Below are 18,828 nucleotides of genomic sequence, written 5' to 3' on the forward strand. Positions count from 1 at the left end.
AAAGAACACTTATTTATACCCCTACACATTTAATTGAAAAGAGAAAATATGTCATTGACACTTTTTTGTTGTATTAGCACTATGGAAAGCACTATTATCACTATGCACTCAGCACTCGACACTCAACACTCAATACTATATCTCAGTTGGACTTTTACACTTATTAGTGCAGAAAAAAAGTACAAAACAGCTGCATCTGTTCTAGTCAATGTCTCAGTTCATTGCGTATGTGTGAGCGCAGCTGTTGTCAGGCCTTCGTTGAGTTAAAAGAGGAAAGAAGAAAAAAGACGTATATGTGGTGAGGAAATCCCCTGCAGTATGCCAAAATCCAAGGCAGCAAATAGAGTCTACAGCAGTCAGCCGCTCTCTGGTTTTAATGGCACACCCAACCTGAAATTGCTGCATTTGATGATAATTATGAGAGATTAAAAGATTAGTTCAATAGAACACTGTTAATATGCAGTCAATGTCAAAATATACACTTTTCTTGAATTTCCCCTTTGATAACTGGGGGAAGTTTGTAAGGTGTTGTTGTTCATCCAACATCTTCTACAGCATAAATCAAATAGACTGTAGTTTTCATATTTCAAAGCTGTCACGTACTCAGAGAGAGTTTATGGGTGTTGCTTCAGCTTTTGACATTTTATCTACAGGCTCTACTATTTTGCAATCATGCAAACAAGCCACATAAAGTACTCGATGTACTATACTGCATACATGCAGTACAAGTTAGTGTATATTAGAGATCCTTTTTTCATAAAAGAGGTCCTTTTGAATGCTGCTCTTGCAGTGTCAGATTTTTGTGGCCACCTTTACTCATTCAGTTTTGTTGACATGTGTTAATGTGTGCAGTGCTGTATGCGTGCTGCAAGACACGGTAAAGAAAAAAAAAAGATCAATTAAATGTATTCAGTGTTTTACTCACATGTTTGTTGTTCAGTAAAGGCAGGGCGCATAGTTGGACATACACCAGGTTCTGTTCAGACTGAGCATACAGTATCAGGCCATTTTACTGGGTTATGGGAATTCCCCATGTCTCACAGTGAAATTGCTTCCCCCCATTCACCAGTTTCCTTAAAAAGTGCTTCTCTGACACAGGCTGAATGTGTGGGTGAGTTGTTATTTATTTGTTTTAACATTTGAGGTATAGTGACAGAACATATTAGATTTATTATTATTTGTGGCATTGTCTTTTTTATTAAAGTCAGAATATGTGTTGAATCATTTTATGTTGTTACTGAAATGAGTATTGTTTTCCTCTGCCCTAAGGGACAGAAAAAAAAAAACGTCACAATCTCTATATTTGTGTAGTATTTTCTGAGTTTGGTGGTAAATGTGTTTTAATCAGAAGGAAATATTCACAAAATGTACATTGCTGTTGAATGTTTAACAACCTGATCACTATGGCTTTGTTTTTAAATATTATTTTGTCATTCATTATAACCTGTCAACAGATCTATTGGCATGTCACAAAATCCATGCTAAGATTGAAAATAGGTATGATTTTATAGACAAATTAATATTTCATCATTATCATAATTATATATTATACACAAGCCTGGGAGACATGTACTTATCTGTCACTGGTTTCTTGGTCACAATTAAAGTCTATATTTCAGATTTTTACTAAAAACTATGATATAAACTGGCTGTTTAGAGTTAACACTGGAACATATCTACCAGTTCACATCTCAGCCTTTTTAAATTGTTATAATTATTATTATTATTATTATTTTGCATTTTCCCTGGAGTACATACATGCAGAGTACATACCTGCTGTGCTTGTGATATTGGGCTTTAATATGATTATTACCCCACTCTCTGTTTTGTGCTATGAGGAACACACACACTGCACACAGAATGTTCCTACTGGGCACACAGTTAAGAGAGGAGGAAGCCCAAGAATAACAAAACAATAATATTTATCACAAATTCATTGCATATGGTTATATGGGACATAGCCTGAGCCCTATACTTTTTGAGTCTCATACTTATTTTCAGCGTCGCTCACAGGAGCCAAAAAGTGGTGCATGGGGACTTGCCAATCTTGACCACCCCACACAGAAATTAACCACCTCAAGGCTCTGCAGCTGAACACTGTACAGAACTCATACCTGAATCACATCTATTCACAGCACTACACACTATATTGCACTACAAATGAAATAACTCTCTACTACAAAGGCACATGTGCTATAAGGGTGCACAATCACCTAAGGGTCTATCTTGCTCTCTCAGCTGCTTTTCCATCATGGTACTAGGCTCTGAGGTGATCTTTTAAAACCCAAAACATTTAACTTAAACCACACATGACATATTATACCCATGTTTATATGATTAATAGTGAAATAACATGCACTGGGGTTGATGATGTGGTACTTGAGTTGATCAGACAGGATTGTTGGGATACATCTTAAAAACAGTAAGTTGGGTGAGGCAGCAGGAGAGCCTTGTCGACAAGCGGGAGAGCGGACAAAAACACTCCTATATAGCAGCTACTATTACCTTAGCCATGCCTCTCACAGAAACCTCATAACCAGCAGCCCTAAATGGCAACAGCAACCCCACCACCCATAACGCAAAATACGACTAAATTAGCTGGGATTCCACCCAATAGCATTCACCAATCTCCATTCATGGAAAACACATATGTCTGCTCATTCTGCACCTTTCAGGGCTGCTCTGTTCCTCGAAGACGAACCCTCCCAAAGGTGTAGTCACTTGCTTTCAGCATCTCAGGTGCAATCACTCACTAGTCAAAACATTTCAAAGACCCGGGGACAAACAGGTATCCTGCTCTGCTGTCCTTGGCTAATCTCCTGCAAATTTGTTGTCCCCTCTCCATCTTTCTTTCCCTGGTTACCTGGTTGGGGACTGATGCATGGTATTTTGATGCACTCTTATCCTCTCCATCTCCTTTCTTGGGTGGCCTAGGTGGAGATGTCTGTGCTCTCCAACTCTGGTTCTCCTAGTTGCTGATCTAGCAAGAAAACAAAATACATCGGCAACCATTAGATGTACTGGCTTATGAACCTCTCCCTCTTGTGACCTCCCAATGGAGTGTGAAGCTTGCCAATGGACCCAGCCTGTACTGCATTTGCTCTTGGATGCAGATCCACAGATTTTCACTTCTGTTTGCCTATGGCACAAGGGAAAGAAATCATTTGAGTCTGTTGTAATGCAATCACTTTAGTCCCTCCCCAAACAACAATATACAATATAAAACTCTATGATTCTCTCTGTGCCTAAATCGTCTTTGCAACTTACGATAGACACCTATCTTCAGGTCTGGAGGTGGTAAGAGTCTTTTAAATGTTTAGTAGTCAACACACTTTTTCAAACAACTTTGACCCAAAATTTTTCCTAAAATCAGTGTAGCCTGGTTGAGATTCCTGGTTGGGGTCCTCCTTCTGTATTTTACAAACCCCCTATAGCAGGAGGCTCGCTCATTAAAACTCTTCAGTCAGGTTCTTTGGCACTGATCACTGTCGCACTCCTTCTTCCTTGTCAGCTTCCACACACCCTACTGAGATTATGTGGTCCAAGTACTTTATCTTCTACATTTACCTAGCTTTAATTTCAAATATCCTGGTGTAAATTGGTTAGCACCTCTTCCAACTACAACAAAAGCCCATGGAACATCTAGCCAAACACAAAAATATCATCCAAATACACTAAAGAATTTGTCCACTACAGATCTACCAGAAATAGATCCATCAATCTCAGAAAGATACTGGGACTGACCAGAATTAAGCACTTTAAACTCAAAGAGGATCTCATGTGTAACAAAGTCACATAACAAAGTCATGTGCAACCACAAGTCAGTAAACACTAGTTAAGTCAAGAGTGAAAAACCAGTAAGTACTGCTCAAGTTGTCAAAGGTGTTAGCAATGGGGGGTGGGGGTGTACATCGCCTCGAGCCAACTGTATTTCAAATCTAATTTACAATAATCAACACAAAAGTACAGAACTACAGCTGCTGCCCAAGAACTGTGAGAGGGCTGAGCAACATCATCCAAGATAAACTGACACCATACCTCCTGTCTCAACTCATCAACCTTCCTCAACAACAGTACCATTTCTCATCACTGTGTGACTTCATTACCCACTCCCATCAGCTTGGCCCCTAGAGTCAGGAGTCTCCAACAGGTTTCTATGCAACTAGGTTTCAGAGGAAAATTTAATGGCCTTCTAGAGTTTTAGAGTTAGTACTCTACAATCTGACCAACCTCAGGCTGGAAACCAGGTCAGACTAATAGTTGCCCCAGTGCTCGTACATTACGCATTGTTATGTGGAGCAGACCCTACATACCTTCCTGTCCCTGGGCAATGGGCTAGAACTTGGCCAACATTGTGGCCCTGGAGTAGTCCACACCCTTCAAAACTCCATTCACTTCATAGGATGGAAAGGCCCTGGAAGCCCTTAAAGAACTGAACCACTGTCACAAGAACCTCTCTTCATCCTGCAGAGCCCAGACAGCTGGCCAGAGTGGCCCAGCACAGAATCGCTAGAGGACAAAGCAGAGTTCCAGAAAGGCATCTTTTGTGAGGAAGCAAAATTGTGAGGACAAAATTTCACTGCTCAAGCACTCTATAGAACTTACTTAATCTCTTAAAATAGACAAGTCCACTGACTTCACAAGAGTAGGCAGTCAGCTCTGACACTAAGAAGATATGGATGACCTCACTTTACTCCACATTGTTCCTAACCCAGTGACAAGCTTGGTCATCCAAAAGCATGATGATGACCTACACCATTTACAGAGGTCATTCTATAATTGTTGGTAGGGGGCAATTCACAGACACCAGCATGCATGTGCCAAATGTCAGTGCTGGAGAGGTCAGCCTACCAATCCCAGAATGGCTGATCTTTCCTCTACCTATCTCTGATTACACAAGGCAGCCCTCAACAGCATTGGTGTGGATTGTTTTGGACCTATGTTAGTGAAATTGGGCGGACATCATGAAAAAGCTTAGGGGATTAATTGTTTATCAACCAGGGTAATACACTTAGAGCTCCTCAGAAATATGGATGCATATGTCTTCATGATTAGAGCTACAACTATGAGTCAATGAACTGATTAGTCAATAGAAAAAAAATTAGTTGCCAGATATTTTGATCATCAATTAGTTGTTTGTGCACCACGTGATAGCTTCGCTGATCCGTGACAACTGATATCCTTATTTCTCGTACTGCCATTAGTGGATTAAGTTTTTTAAGGTAGTCATTGTGATAGTTCATATGTTTAAGTGGAACTAGATTCAGTATGTGGTGTTGTGAAGTGTTAATAAAGCCTCCATACCAACAGAAATGTCCATTGAATGTGGATACCATTACGCGGTACCCAGGACTATGACTAAGGGTGTTAACATTGTCCTTTGTGTAACTTGGTCGATGATACTTATGTGAATTTGTTAATTTCTATGAAAGGTAACATTATAATTTGCATTTAATTCTAGGTTACTGTTTCTGTTAGATTGACTCAAAACAACTGCACCACCAATTACTGCTGAAACACAACATAATTCAGAGAAGAAATTATGTCTCCTCATATTCGTTTCTGTGTCCTGACCCATGCACCAAACCTGTCTCTCTTTTACAGTACTTTTAGCTAAGTTGTGCCTCATAGGTATGTCAATGTTTTACAGAAAGTAATAACGGCGGCTAAAGAAATAGAGAAACAAAGGTGTAATTGGTTTACCTTTCTTGTAAGATAAATTATGTATAGTGTGAAATTATTGATAAATTTAGTGTTTCCTGTGTTGACACAGCCTACTTCCTGTTAAGGTCTCCAAGGCTGATGATCTGAAATCTAAAATCTCTACTGTCTCAATCATCTTTTGGACAGGCAGCTGTAATCTTATAAGACTTCCTCTAGTTAAATTAATAATTTTTACCACTGTGACAGAACCTTAGAAAAAATATACAATACTCTGTGGGGAGCACAGTGTGCCCTTGTATGGTTCAGTCTAATTGAAGGCAATAATGAGGTGAATTGCATCAGTACTTTGTGCTCTCAGTTAAGCAAGGGATGTTCTTTAACTTCTCAAGTATTTGTTTCTCCCAATGTCCTCTGATTACCTGTTTGCCAATTCCCACAAGATGTCACTATTGTTCTAAATTATTACTGTTTGGTCAGTCAGGGCCACTTTGGTCAAACATTGATATTATTGTGTATGGTGCAGTTCTCCTTAACACCTCTTAACCTGTGACTGAAATAACATTGCGGTATGACTTTAAAACCCACGGTGATACTAACATGTCATAATTATATGATTAATCTGATTTTTTAAAGAAACAAATATCTCAGTGAATATGAATATTTAGTTATCTATTCTATTCTATTCTATTCTAATCTATTCTGATATTTTACAAACTGAACAATAAATTGATGAAAACAAATAATCACCAGATTGATCAATAATGAAAATAATCACCTGTAAAAACAGTATAAACATTATATTTCTTAACCCTAATACAAAATATTTCTTGTTAATCAATAACGTGGACTTAAAAAGCCTCAGTGTAACTTAAACTAGGCCTCGTTGATCTCCTTTGTCAGAGGAAATAAGTATGTGGTGCAATCACAGAAACCCCCATCAGCCCCTTCTCTAAAATTATCAATGAAGATGAAAGTCATTCACTGAACATGGTTTGCCGCACGACTGTGGGGGATGGGATAGAAAAGGTTAAAAGAAGAATAAGAAGTTGTTTAGTTAAAATAATTACGATTCATCAATTTATCAGGTTTGTTCAACCATGAGTCATATGAGCAGTTTTACTATACATTAATATTAATTTCTATTTATACAACATATATTTAAAAATCCATCATGTCGACAGGTTTGATAATTTCTGTAAGATATGTAAAATGAAATCGAAATAAACAAAGCCTTTAACTCCAGTGTTTACATTACGGTCAGTGGCCCCTGCTGGTGTACCGCTGACAGAGAACTGTGCTCTGATTGGTCCACCGGGCTGTCAATCATCGCTGTTTACATCAAACGTTGCGAGATGGAATTTCCCAGGTTACAGCATAGACCAGCAGACCACTTCCGCAATACATGTCTGAGCAGAGAGAGGGACGAGAGGCCACTGCGAGCTGAAAGGTATCCAGACAAAAGACACCTCTTTGTTCTATGATTTGTTGTTTAACTCCACTTTCCGACTGGCTTACTGCATCGATAAAACTATTTGTAGTGGATAAAACAGAAGAGCTTGGAGCTTCCTCTCTCGCACTGTCATTTAGTGTTAGCTGGCCGACAGCTAACGAAGATGTTGCTAGCAATTTGCATGACAACAGCGAAAACTAATATTAGCCTTTTTCAGCCAATCAAAGTGGCTATCATTAGATAGATTGTGCTGTATTTGACTCTCGTCTAGTGGGTGGATGTTTGTTAGTAGGATTCATATAACATTTTTTATTTTTTTCTCTGCTTTTCTCATTTTTACTTCGGATATGACCGTTGTAGTTGTCATCTTTAGCCCTCATAACCGTTAGCACATTGTTGCCATATGTTTCTCTTGAGCAGAGTGACATTATGGTGAGATTGTTGCTGCTTTTGTCCTCTTAGAGCTGTCGGTTGGTCTTCATTTTCTTCGTTCATGGTTTACTCTCGACCTTTTATAAATTTAAAGCAAAAATCGATAAAAGGTCTTCAAAGATGACTTACAGCACATATAGTAACATGTCTGTGTGGGTGGATTTTTTAATCTGCTATCAAGAAGTAACAGAAACGCCATTTGTGTTTTTCTTTAATCTTGATACAATAAAAGTCGTGGTGCAAGGGGATTTCTAAATAGTGTTTAAGTCATTTTTCCTCATTGTAGAGCAAATGCTTCTGTTCGGCTGTCGCCGTCCTCTGCATGAACAAATGAACGAACGATGACTGAACGAAGTTGGTTGTACTTTATCTGTACTTTTATACTTTAAATTTGCACCTGCTAGTGATATATTTTAACTTTGAATTCAAATGTAACTGATGTGCAAAAATTCTTGAAGTTTGTTCTCCAGCTCCTTCTCTTTTTGTTTTCTCTAAAGGTCAGCTACTCCACAAAGTCGTTTCTGAACGTTTATGTGTTTATAGTAATGTCGAAAATAACAGTTTGTTTCTCCTTTTCGCAGTTCAGAGGACCATGTATAGAAAGTGAGCAGCAGCAATGGAAGGCAAGGGCCCGTACCGCATTTATGATCCAGGAGGGAGCGAGGTCAAGGCCAGGGAAGAGGGTGGAGTGGGAATCAACTATCGACAGCTACTGGAGGAGAACAGCATGCTACGGGAGCGGATGAAGGGACTGAAGAGCTTAGGTTGGTTCCTAAAGACAGAATGATTACCTCAAAGTTGTGGATTGAGGCCTGGTGCCTGCTGCTTTTTCACATTACACGTCTGTCATGTATCTTAACACCACATCAGTTTATTTTTCCAGATTGGCATGTATTCGAGACATACATTTATTTCTTTCTTGTCTTGGGTAAAATCTATATTTTGCAGCAGCACTAAATGAATTATTAATATTAATTTAATCCACCCACAAAGACATCACATGATGTCTTCTACAAATCAGTTCGCAATCCATGTGTACACATTTTTGTAGGAAACTGATGTGCAGCAAATGAGTTGGAATTTTCCAAATGTTTTACTACATTCCAAATAAGTTGGAATGTAGTAAGACCTGCTGATCTTCACCTGTGGTTTACTGAAGAGCTTGCATGCTGGTGACGTGAACAGCCTGATTGATGCTTTTGTGACTCACCAAAGGAGTGCTACTTAAAGAGAATTACTCACTGAATTTGTTCATATCCTATTTGGTGACTGCTCGTGCTGATCGATCGAGCCATAGCAGTGTTGGAAAGAGATGAGATCTCTCTGAAACTTGTAGGTGATTTGCTGGAAGAGTCTCAATCAGAGGCATCGAGGCTTCGGCAGAGAGTGGAGGAACTTGTGAGAGACAACGAGGCCCTCAAGTCCTCCAGCTTTGCAGCCAGTCTGTGCGTTGGAGGGCCCATTCAGAGTGAGACACACAGTAGGTCTTACGATGTTAATTATTAACTTAAGTTTATGGACATTAAGGTGGATTATTATGGTAAACAACTTTACTGAAACCTTTAGTAAAAGTAGTATCGGTATGCCTTATTTCAGGTAAACCCTGTTTACACCCCACTGCAGAGCAGAAGGAGGAGCAAACAAGCTGTCTGGGGAAGACCCTTCAGCCTGAGAAGCCCAGTGTAAGTTATTTGTACAAGTGGAAACAACATATAAATAACATTAAACATTTGGCAGCTCTCGACCTGAGGATGTTAACTACAGTCTTAGAGGTTGAATTGAAGTAACTGCTGTATGGATAGTGCTTGTACCATAGTGTTACTTACTTTTTGGCTTTTACAGGAGACTTCACCAGAGTTTGAGGTTGTGAATATGGATGGGCAGACTACAGATGCACTGACTGTATGTACCAGATGTATCATTTCATATCATTTGTATCATAAATAAAGATGAACAATTTTCCAATTCCCACAGGAACTGATATTTCTGTAGTTGTAAAAAATCTTGAATATTAACAAACAATTTATTGTGTTTAGAATATCTTCATGCCTCTGGTGCTTACTCCCAGAAGTAATTATTTTGTGTCATTTTGAATAAATTCAAGCTTGCCTCTTTGTAGCTCTTTCCCCAATATTAAGAACATATCCCTTGTGCGGTGACTCACCAATAAACTCAATACTGGTAGCTCCAGCCTGAGTCAGCTGAGGGAAAGTCCAGGATTATTACTGACTAGAATTACATAGCTGATTCACTGACACACTACATCCTAGGGGATGGGTTCGTCGGACACATATGTCAAAATTAATCGTATTGACTCACCTATCCTGTCTTTTTTCTTTTGGTAAAAGTATTACCACAACAACTGTAGTCTGTGTAGACTAAATTTAAATCCAGCAGGACAAACTGGTTCATCTCTCCTGATAAGTAAGCTGCTGTCCGTCATAGAAATAGCAGAGCAGTGACTCTCTGACAACAACTTGAGCTTTCAGTTTCATGCCAGTTGACATACATATGTAATTGTTGGCTTGCATGTTGGTTCAGAATGAGAGGAAAGACTGACTGACTCTTCACTTGTTTGGCTGTTTGGCTATCTCCAGGCCGGCTCAGCGGCAGGAGTAATCCCCCTCCTGCCTCAAGAAAATATCGAGTTAGCAAGCCAGCTGAAGAGACTGGAGAGCTCCTTCAGCATATTCGCAGAGGAGTCCAACCCAAACCACCTGTTGGCTCACCTCGGACGAATGGCTGTGGAGTTTCACCATCTTTCCTCAAAGGTCCAAAAGAATGAACAGAGGACCTCTCTCCTACAGGTAAGTAACACAATGACCACAACCATCACACTCCTTCAGATTTAAGCTATTTCTCCAAAGCCTTTTTAAGAGTTTTTTTTAATTGGCATCATACAGTGGGAGCAAATGTGCATATACAATGATCTCTCATGATAAACTCCATTTTATTTGTAAATGCAATTTATTAACTGTAAATTTTTCACAGGCTGTTTCACATTAAATTCTAGAGTAACTTAAGTGACATGCCTGATATGTAATGTATGACACATTTAAGAAGTTTTATTCTTTTCTGGCAAATGTAGTGCACTGCAGTAGTATGGTGTCTTACGTAGTAATACACAAAAACATACACATGAACAACTACAACCACTGCCGCAGGGATACAACAGAAGCTTCTGGTTTTTTATAAACATACTGTAAATTGAACAGTAATAAATGTTACTGTTTTATTGGTTCACATTTCTAAACAATGTTACAAAGTCCTTTGCAGTAAAATCTTTATTACATAGATGTGCACTTAAGGAGAAGGTTGTTTATCAGTAACTAGTACCAGTGGAAGTGCATCATCACTTGGAACTTTTGAAACACATTCTGGCCTACTTTTAATACAGAAAGTGAAGCAGTATTTGCACCTTGAACTTGGGTTCATATTTTCAGTCAAATCTTATTGTTCTTTTAAATTTTTTCTTTCAAAACAACAATCAAATAAACATAGGAAACGCATGGTTATTAGTTTAGGAATTAAAAATGTGAAATGTAGGACTGTGTATCAAATAAACTGAAATTTTGAACCCAGGAGATGGGTACTACATTCTGACATCACTACTATACAGTTAACTCTTCCTCTATGTGTGGGAACCAGATGTAAAAAAAGAAAAAGCTACGTTGCTGTCGTTACACAGAATGATGCTAAACGTTGTGATTGTCCTATGTTTGGTTTTATAGACTCTGTGCGAGCAGCTCAGGCAGGAGAACAATGAGCTTAGAAAGAAAATGGAAGAGGATCATCATATCAGGAATCGAGACTTGGAACAGCTGAGGTAATGTTTTTCTTGACTGAGCTATGTTTAGCTTGTGCTGGAACAGACACATTATTGTTAGTAAGGTAAAAGAGAATGAACTGTGTAATGTGCAGTATAGTCCTAAACGAACATTCTTATTTCTCATTCTCATTCCTCTGGTCTTTCTTTTTGTTTCTTTTTTTTTCTTTTTTCACTGTAGGACAGTTTTGTTTCTCATGACCTTTTGACTGTACAGCGATCCTCCCATTACTGTTTGCCATGGATGTTCACAGTTTACCATGCTTTCACTTTTGACGGACGAATTATTCTACTGCTTTCTTTTGGCGCGTCATTACACTCAGTGGGTATTGTAGGGTCTTCCCAAAGGACACCCTGAAGCTGTACCAAAACTTGAACAAACTTTGGGAAGGAACCTTTCAGTTAAATGCTATCATTTTCGCTTTCTTGCTATTTACAGACAGGAGAATCAGAAACTAAAGGAGCTGGTTACAGGTGGAGCAACAGCAGCAGGATTATCTGTAGCACCATCGGACACCGAAGTTCCAGAGGCCAAAGAGGAGCCTATGAAGGAGGAATCAGCCGCTGTCAGGCCGAAGATGGAGGCCACCACGCCGCAGAAGGTAGTTAAAACTGAATTATATAACAAATTATGACTTTGCTTCACATAAATAAATCTTTTCCTTTTGCTTACCAAATAGATCTTTATTTTAAATACATTAAACAAAGGTTTTCAAGGCATTTGTGACTTAAAACTTTCCCACTGATTAAACCCTCACAATTTGGGTTTAGAGTAATGGAGGAATGTTGTGGATTTAGGAATGTTTTATTTGCCCCCAGAGTGGAAAAGCTGCAGAGAAAACCCCAACTAAACCTTGTGATGTAGAGGTGTATGAAAAGAAGATCAAGCTTTTGGAGAAGCAGAGAAAGGATGTGAGTGTTTTTTTGTACTTACTGCTCATCCTCTTTTGCCATAGGGGAAAGTCTCTGTGTTTTTTGTTTCCTATATGTTCAGTGTCATATGTTTCACTTTCTGGCACCGCTCACAGGTACTGGAGGTGAACAAGCAGTGGGACATTCAGTGGAACTCCATGAAGTCACAGTTTGAACAGAAGGTACAGTAATGACTTTACAGCTGTTCTGAAGGGTGTGGGAAGACATTGCTGCGTCCTCGACTGCTGAGGGAGAATTGAGACCTAATTTTCTCCAAATTCCTTTGAAAGGCGTTTTAATCATTGTATCTTCAAAGCTCACTTAAGGGTTAAAACTAAACTAAAAGGTTTAGCACATTTTTCACATTCATGAAAACGTGTAATTTCAGTCCTTTTCGTCAAGAATTCTCATTTTCATTTCTGTTCGTTTTGTTTTGTTTTCACTTCAGACTTCGTCAACATGCCAGGGTTCATTTAGATTCACAGCAAAACACTGACAACAAGGTTGTGCAAGGCTGTATCTTCTTGTAAAGCACAAAAAAAAGACTCTTTGCTATTCTCTTATTGTGTTTTTATTCAAAATAAATAGTGTATGTGCTCAGGAGAGACAGTTCTGAAAGTTCTGTTGCCCCACATTCAACTCTCTTCAGCTTTGTCCTCATTCTTTTTATGAATTACTACTGCTATTGTCATTTGTAGTAACACATTTTGAAAATGATGAATTTGGACTATGAAATTATCAAAGTTGTTGTTAGTTTTCCAAAAAAAGGGTATTAAAATAGGTGAACATTACTGAACACTATTTGGTCAGAAAAAGTCAAATAAAACAGTGTTATCATACCAATATTACATTAGTAGTATATACAATATTATGTCAGCAGGCTTTAAAATGAATAGATGCAGCATTACACCAATGGTCACATTTTACCAATGGAATCATCAAATAAATGAAATGGCAGATGACAACGAATTTGTAATTTTAAAATGTCAACACAGGACTCTACTGTTTATGTGCATCAATTGGCAGTGAAGTGAAGAAGTGAAGTGAAGCAAGAGTGTGTTTTTGACATGCTTGTCCAGTGGAAAAGGTGCAATCTTGCAATAGCTCGCTATCTGAGAGCACACTTACCACAAGGCCTGTCACACCTCACTAAGAATTTCCCTCACCTCTCTGGTACCCACTGACTTCCTGCTGTGGTGCAGTCAGAGGGCAGCAGAAACACAGACACAGACACACACAGACACATACACCCCTGCACTTCAGCACACCCACAGTCATGAACAAACCTACATTCACACATTGTTGAGACAGGGACACCATGCAGCCTTGGTTTTAAACCACAGAACCCTAGATATATCCATTTGCGTCACTCAGTTCGTTCATATTTTACACAAAAACATAACTGCATGTGTTTGCAAATGTGTCCTTGTTGCTGTGACTTTGTTTCTAATTTGATAACAAAGATTTCTAAAGCATTCATGAGGGTAACAGATGCAGCAACTTCGCCAGAGAGTTACTTTTTTTTTCTTTTTTTTTTTTGAAATTGTGCTTTACAAGTGTGTGGACTCAGTGATTCACATCTCACAGATCACAGACCTCAGACAACGGCTTGCTGAGTCCCAGAAAACCGTGCTTGAGCTGGAGGCAGAACGTGAGCAGAGGCAGCGTGACTACGACAAGAAGCTGCTACTAGCCAAGTCCAAGATTGAAAATGTACAGGTGAGAATAGAATGAAACACAACCAGCCGTAACCAAAGGGGGACACAGTAATAAAAATGTTTTACGGATACTTTCTGACTTCACTGTGGTGGGTGTGGATGTTTTCAGGGGGAGAAGGAGTGCCTCAACTCTGAGACCACTGAGCTGAAGCAGAAGATTCGCTACCTGCAGGATCAGCTGCTGCCCCTCAGCAAACAGAGGGAGTACCAGGAGAAGGAGATCCAACGCCTCAACAGGGTGAGTGTGGAAGAGATGTATAGAGAGAGAAGTGGGTAGAGATCAAGACAGAGATATTTATATCCATGTCATATTTACACTTTGTATCACTTTAGGCTTTGGAGGAAGCCTTAAATCTGCATTCTCCGTCATCCTCCCAACAACCACCTGGCCAGGGTAACTTTGCTGATGCAGCCAATAACCTAAAGAAACAGGAACTGCTCACTCAAATTGCTGTACTAAAAGAACAGGTCAGACATGCAGCAAAACATACACACGGGTACACACAGTTCTATTGCACACACGCACACACTTCCTCAGGTTTTTTTTTAAGTGTTGTTTTGTACTTCAGGTGAAGATCTTTGAGGAAGACTTCAGAAAAGAGAGGAGTGACAGGGAGCGAATGAATGAAGAAAAAGAGGACCTGAGGCGGCAAGTGGAGAGACTCCAGGGTCAGATTACTAATTTGACCAATCAGGTAAGCTGGGCGTTTTAAGTATATTATCCTGTATATGGCGTGATTACACCGAATAACAGTTATAATTGAACTAATATTTGTTTTTGTGTGTTGTGGTATAGCTTCATCAGGCACAGAATGAGTGTCAGAGAGAGCGTACAGAGAGATGTAAGCTGGAGAGACTGCAGATGCAGCATCACAAACAGGTACTGACTGCAGCTTAGGTCTGAGCCTCGCAGTGTCGCAGATGTGTTGGTACTGGAAATGAATCTGTGCCATCAGCTGGGATAGGTGACGTGTTTGTCTATTTTGGCCATGTAAATGTAATAAAGGCCATGTTGAAAGTTCCTCTTCAAGGTTTTGGAATGCATCATGCAGTAGGCTAAGAGCTGTGATAAACCTTGCAGACTAGCGCCCCCTTGTGACAGAGTTCAGCCCCACATAGATGTTTGCTGTAACAGGTTCATACTGGACAAATCAATACTCCGGGATAAGAGCCTCACTCCAGCTAGGTTGTTTGTCAGTTTGTCATTCGGGATCAGCAGGTGGAACATTTACACTCCCCAGTGGGAGGCAGCTGCAGCAGGGTTGAAGGTCAGCAGTGGCTTATGCCATGACAGGGCCACTGTGCTCGCTGAGAGTAGCAGCCGTGCACTGATTGGGGATCACGTTTGTACTTGTGATCCCTCGTAGGGGCAGCAGCAGGAAAGACGTACCTCAGACCCCACGTCAGGCTCAGTGAACGGCCCGCTGAGCCCTCCCTACTGTGGTCCCTTTGTGCAGGTGGGACCGCAGGGCCTTGAGGGCTGGCCCATACACTTCCCTCCCCGGATGCCCAATGCAGCAGGCGCCACAGCCGCAGCCGCCGCAGCACCGCCCCCTGTACGAGACTTCCAGCCTGTTACCCCGGTAAGGGTCCTCTAAGGCCCCTCTGTCTCTGTCTCTGGAGTGACTCTGGTTCACTGAGGAAACAAGGCTCTTCTTTTTCTTACTTTTACTCCCATTGTCTTTTGGGAGGAACAAGCAGATGTAATTAGCTCTAACTGTAGCTCAACCTAACCACGCTTACACTCAGTAACGATTGTTAGGTTACGACAAAGATTTTGAGGGCTGCAAGTTGTGATGAATGAGTATATTTAGACTAAGATGATGCTGTCTCTTTTGTCAGGGTTTTCCTTGGCAGTCGTCATTCCCGCAGCCTAGAGGGGCCAGAGCAGTAGGAGAGAGTTCAAGACCACCGCCAGAGAATGCAGGTATGGCACAGCCAACCCAGAACAATATTTTATTCTCTTAGTTTGTCATGACATTATTATACACTTGTTTTCTTGCTCAAAGGAGCGATTCCCTACCTTGGGAAGGTATGTGGAGAATAGAGTATGTGTCAGGTACTCTGCTTTTTTGAAAAAAATAAATGAATGATGTTACTTAAAATCCACATTGAGTGAGTATAACAATTCATTTAGGTGTCATTGCAATTAAGAGTGTTTGAGGACAAGCTAACAAACGAGCAGAGGAGATATTAGCTAAAAGCAACAGATCAATAATTAGCTAAAAACTGCTGAAATAGTTCACTGAAGGTAATGGATAAAAAGTTGACCAAACAGTGAATGTTCATTTGTATGAAAATATAATTATATCCACTTTTATGGTTAATAAATGAATAACAAGCTTGAAAGTAATGCAAATGAATGCTTTTGGAACGTAAAGTGTGGTGATAATGAAGGGGTACTTGAGTTCAACAAGCTGTGCTGGGGGGGGTAAGTCTGACAGAAAGTGTTGGAAGGCTGGTGATCTTCTGTTTTTCCTTATTGTCAACATGTTGCCATCTGCAGCACAGAAATAACACAATAATAACCGTAGTCTGTCTCTCAGTACTTTCCATGTGCTGTCTGTCCTGACCACATCTTCTCCTACTGAAGATGCAAATATTTAAAAATGGGTCACAAATATATTAACATGTTTTTCTTTAAAAAGAAAATGCTAAGCAATTTCCCAAAAAAGCTGACCACTGTGGTACTTTAGTAAACATAACTCAAACAGGAATAAATCCAACATTTGTTGGGGATTATTTAAACCATGTATAAATACTAAGAGTGTATGTATGACATCAGGACAGTTTATATGGGGGCTGACTCAAAATAAACTACCATGTCCCTGACACTGAACAAATGTCACTCAAGTACAGCAGTGGGGCTCAACTAAGTGTTTTTAATAGTTACAACGTATTTGATAAGATATTGCAAGCTTTGGCTAAGAAAGTAACAAAAGCAGAATCAGTTTATTGTTGAGTTTGTTTTGCCAAGAAGAAAAATGCAAATATTGCCAGCAGTTTCCTTTCATGCAAAGCATCACCAGTGCACCATGGGTATTTTATGACACGATGGCTCAATGTTTTGTTCTTGTATGTTTGAAGACGATGCAGCCTTGTTTCTTTTGTGTGTCTGTAGATCAGTCTGCAGCCGCTGCAGGTGCAGGATTTGGAAAAAGGGAGCGACAGAACATAGACCCTGGAAAGCACTAAAGTATCACCATACCCACCAAATGGAGTCTGGGTAGTAGCATGAAATCAGTTTGTGTTTGAGTTGACAAGGTGTGATTTGATCTATAATTTTCCTACTGAGCTGTAGATATCCTATTGTAATGTTGTTTATACTTGCGTTTTATAAGGCTATTTGTGAAACACTTGGCTATTCTGAATATATACACATTGAAATATTTAGATTTTTTTTTTTTATCAGAAACTGATAAAAATAGGTTGGAATAATTAACATCATTCTTTTTCCAGAAAATATGCCTGTGATTGTCTCTACAACTGTAACGACTTGACACTTGGTTTGTTACTTGTAGGGTTACAGCAAGCCATTCCCCAGTATGACTAAGACTACAGACACTCATTCCAACAATGAATGATTATATAGGTACATTTAATTGTAGAATTTACAATGTGAATTGTCCCATGTGTGTAACTGTTCAAAAGTGGCTGTTGAAATACAAAAATTTTGGGAAATGAATTTTGATGGTATCATACCAAAAACATGATTGTGATTGATAATTTATTTATAACCTGCCGTTTTGATAGTTGCATTGACTAAGTGTAAATCATTGTCTTTAGTAATGCTGTTCTTTCTATGTTGTTAGTGTAATCCAAATATTGTATTGTAGCTATTGACATTGTACGTTTGTATCAGACACAATACACGATGCACAATACATACACAACCTTTTTTTCCCCCATGATGATGGACCTAATCTCATTAAACACAGCACTTCTACTTTACCACTCTCATTATGATATTCATAGTCATTTACTGCGTCCTGTACTATTGCCCTCAGTTTAGCCCCGACATACGCCTAGAAGTTACAACACCAAAATGTTTAGGCAGCAGCAATGGAAGTCTTCCTCTTTATTCTGTTATTTCATGTTGCGTAATCAGTGCAACTGTTAACAACTAGTACTGAAAGATTCAAGTTCTGCTCAAGCAACACAGTGGAAGACTTTCCATCAGTATTCGGAGGCCTTAGATCCAGTGTTACAGCAGTACAGCCACTCCTTGGAGGAAAACCTCTGCCAGGATGCCTGGCTTTGTTCTCCGTCTTCTTCAACCAGCAATCCATGCCGACTGACCTGTGAACTGCTGTAACACAAAGTCAAGAGCCCCGACAACAGACACAGGATCCACGCTTGGAGACAATGTGTTACCATTTTAAAAAGGCAGATCCCATCTCAAGTCAAGCCAGTGTTTTAACTGAATACCCATCAAAACTCCTTAGCTTAGTGTTTATCAGGTAGTCAGATGAAGGGCTTGAAAAATGTGTGTAGATGAAATTGAAAAAGGCTCCATTTTAATCAAACCAGTTACTGGGAACAATCCTGATGGGCGAGAGCTGAAATGAGAAAATAGTGGAATTGCACTTTGAAAAAGGTATGCTGTAATTATTGGCAGTTGTATTTTCTTGGTTTATATCCCTTTTTCTTGCTGTAGGCAAAAGCACATGTGAGACTTTTTGTATTTGACTGGCTTAATAAATCTATTCTAAATGTCTTTTAGCAGCTCACCCTCCTTATTCCACGTTCATATGAAATGTCAGAGGGCTGCAAATATGCAACACCATATTCACCTTTCCACAACACCCACAACATTACAGTCATTT

At 39.6% G+C, this 18,828-nt stretch overlaps 1 protein-coding gene across 4 annotated transcripts; it reads left to right on the forward strand.

Annotated features, from left to right (window-relative positions):
* Positions 1 to 6,958: 6,958 nt before the first annotated feature.
* tnip1 (TNFAIP3 interacting protein 1) lies at positions 6,959 to 18,719 on the forward strand. 4 transcript variants are annotated; one of them, XM_046405271.1, is made up of 18 exons: positions 6,959 to 7,111; positions 8,128 to 8,310; positions 8,883 to 9,026; positions 9,143 to 9,228; positions 9,389 to 9,448; positions 10,144 to 10,353; positions 11,278 to 11,372; positions 11,812 to 11,974; positions 12,192 to 12,284; positions 12,401 to 12,466; positions 13,872 to 14,003; positions 14,112 to 14,240; positions 14,336 to 14,470; positions 14,572 to 14,697; positions 14,799 to 14,882; positions 15,370 to 15,585; positions 15,845 to 15,929; positions 17,124 to 18,719. In XM_046405271.1, exons 2-18 carry the CDS (start codon positions 8,163 to 8,165, stop codon positions 17,195 to 17,197), a joined length of 2,046 nt encoding a protein of 681 aa, XP_046261227.1. In that variant the 5' UTR covers positions 6,959 to 7,111; positions 8,128 to 8,162; the 3' UTR covers positions 17,198 to 18,719. The 4 variants fall into 4 exon arrangements, with proteins under 4 accessions (XP_046261227.1, XP_046261229.1, XP_046261228.1 ...); XM_046405273.1 differs by having other exon boundaries at positions 15,460 to 15,585; XM_046405272.1 differs by having other exon boundaries at positions 8,883 to 9,014.
* Positions 18,720 to 18,828: the final 109 nt, after the last annotated feature.

Source organism: Scatophagus argus, chromosome 12 (assembly GCF_020382885.2).
Source record: "Scatophagus argus isolate fScaArg1 chromosome 12, fScaArg1.pri, whole genome shotgun sequence".
NCBI classification, from domain to species: Eukaryota; Metazoa; Chordata; class Actinopteri; family Scatophagidae; genus Scatophagus; species Scatophagus argus.

What these genes read in the sequence shown, in the direction of transcription:
- tnip1 (XM_046405271.1), top strand. Translation starts at nt 8,163, where the DNA reads ATGGAAGGCAAGGGCCCGTACCGCATTTATGATCCAGGAGGGAGCGAG. An exon ending in AGATGCAGCATCACAAACAG is followed by an intron (nt 14,883 to 15,369) that starts GTACTGACTGCA and finishes GATCCCTCGTAG; the next exon opens with GGGCAGCAGCAGGAAAGACG. An exon ending in ACCACCGCCAGAGAATGCAG is followed by an intron (nt 15,930 to 17,123) that starts GTATGGCACAGC and finishes GTGTGTCTGTAG; the next exon opens with ATCAGTCTGCAGCCGCTGCA.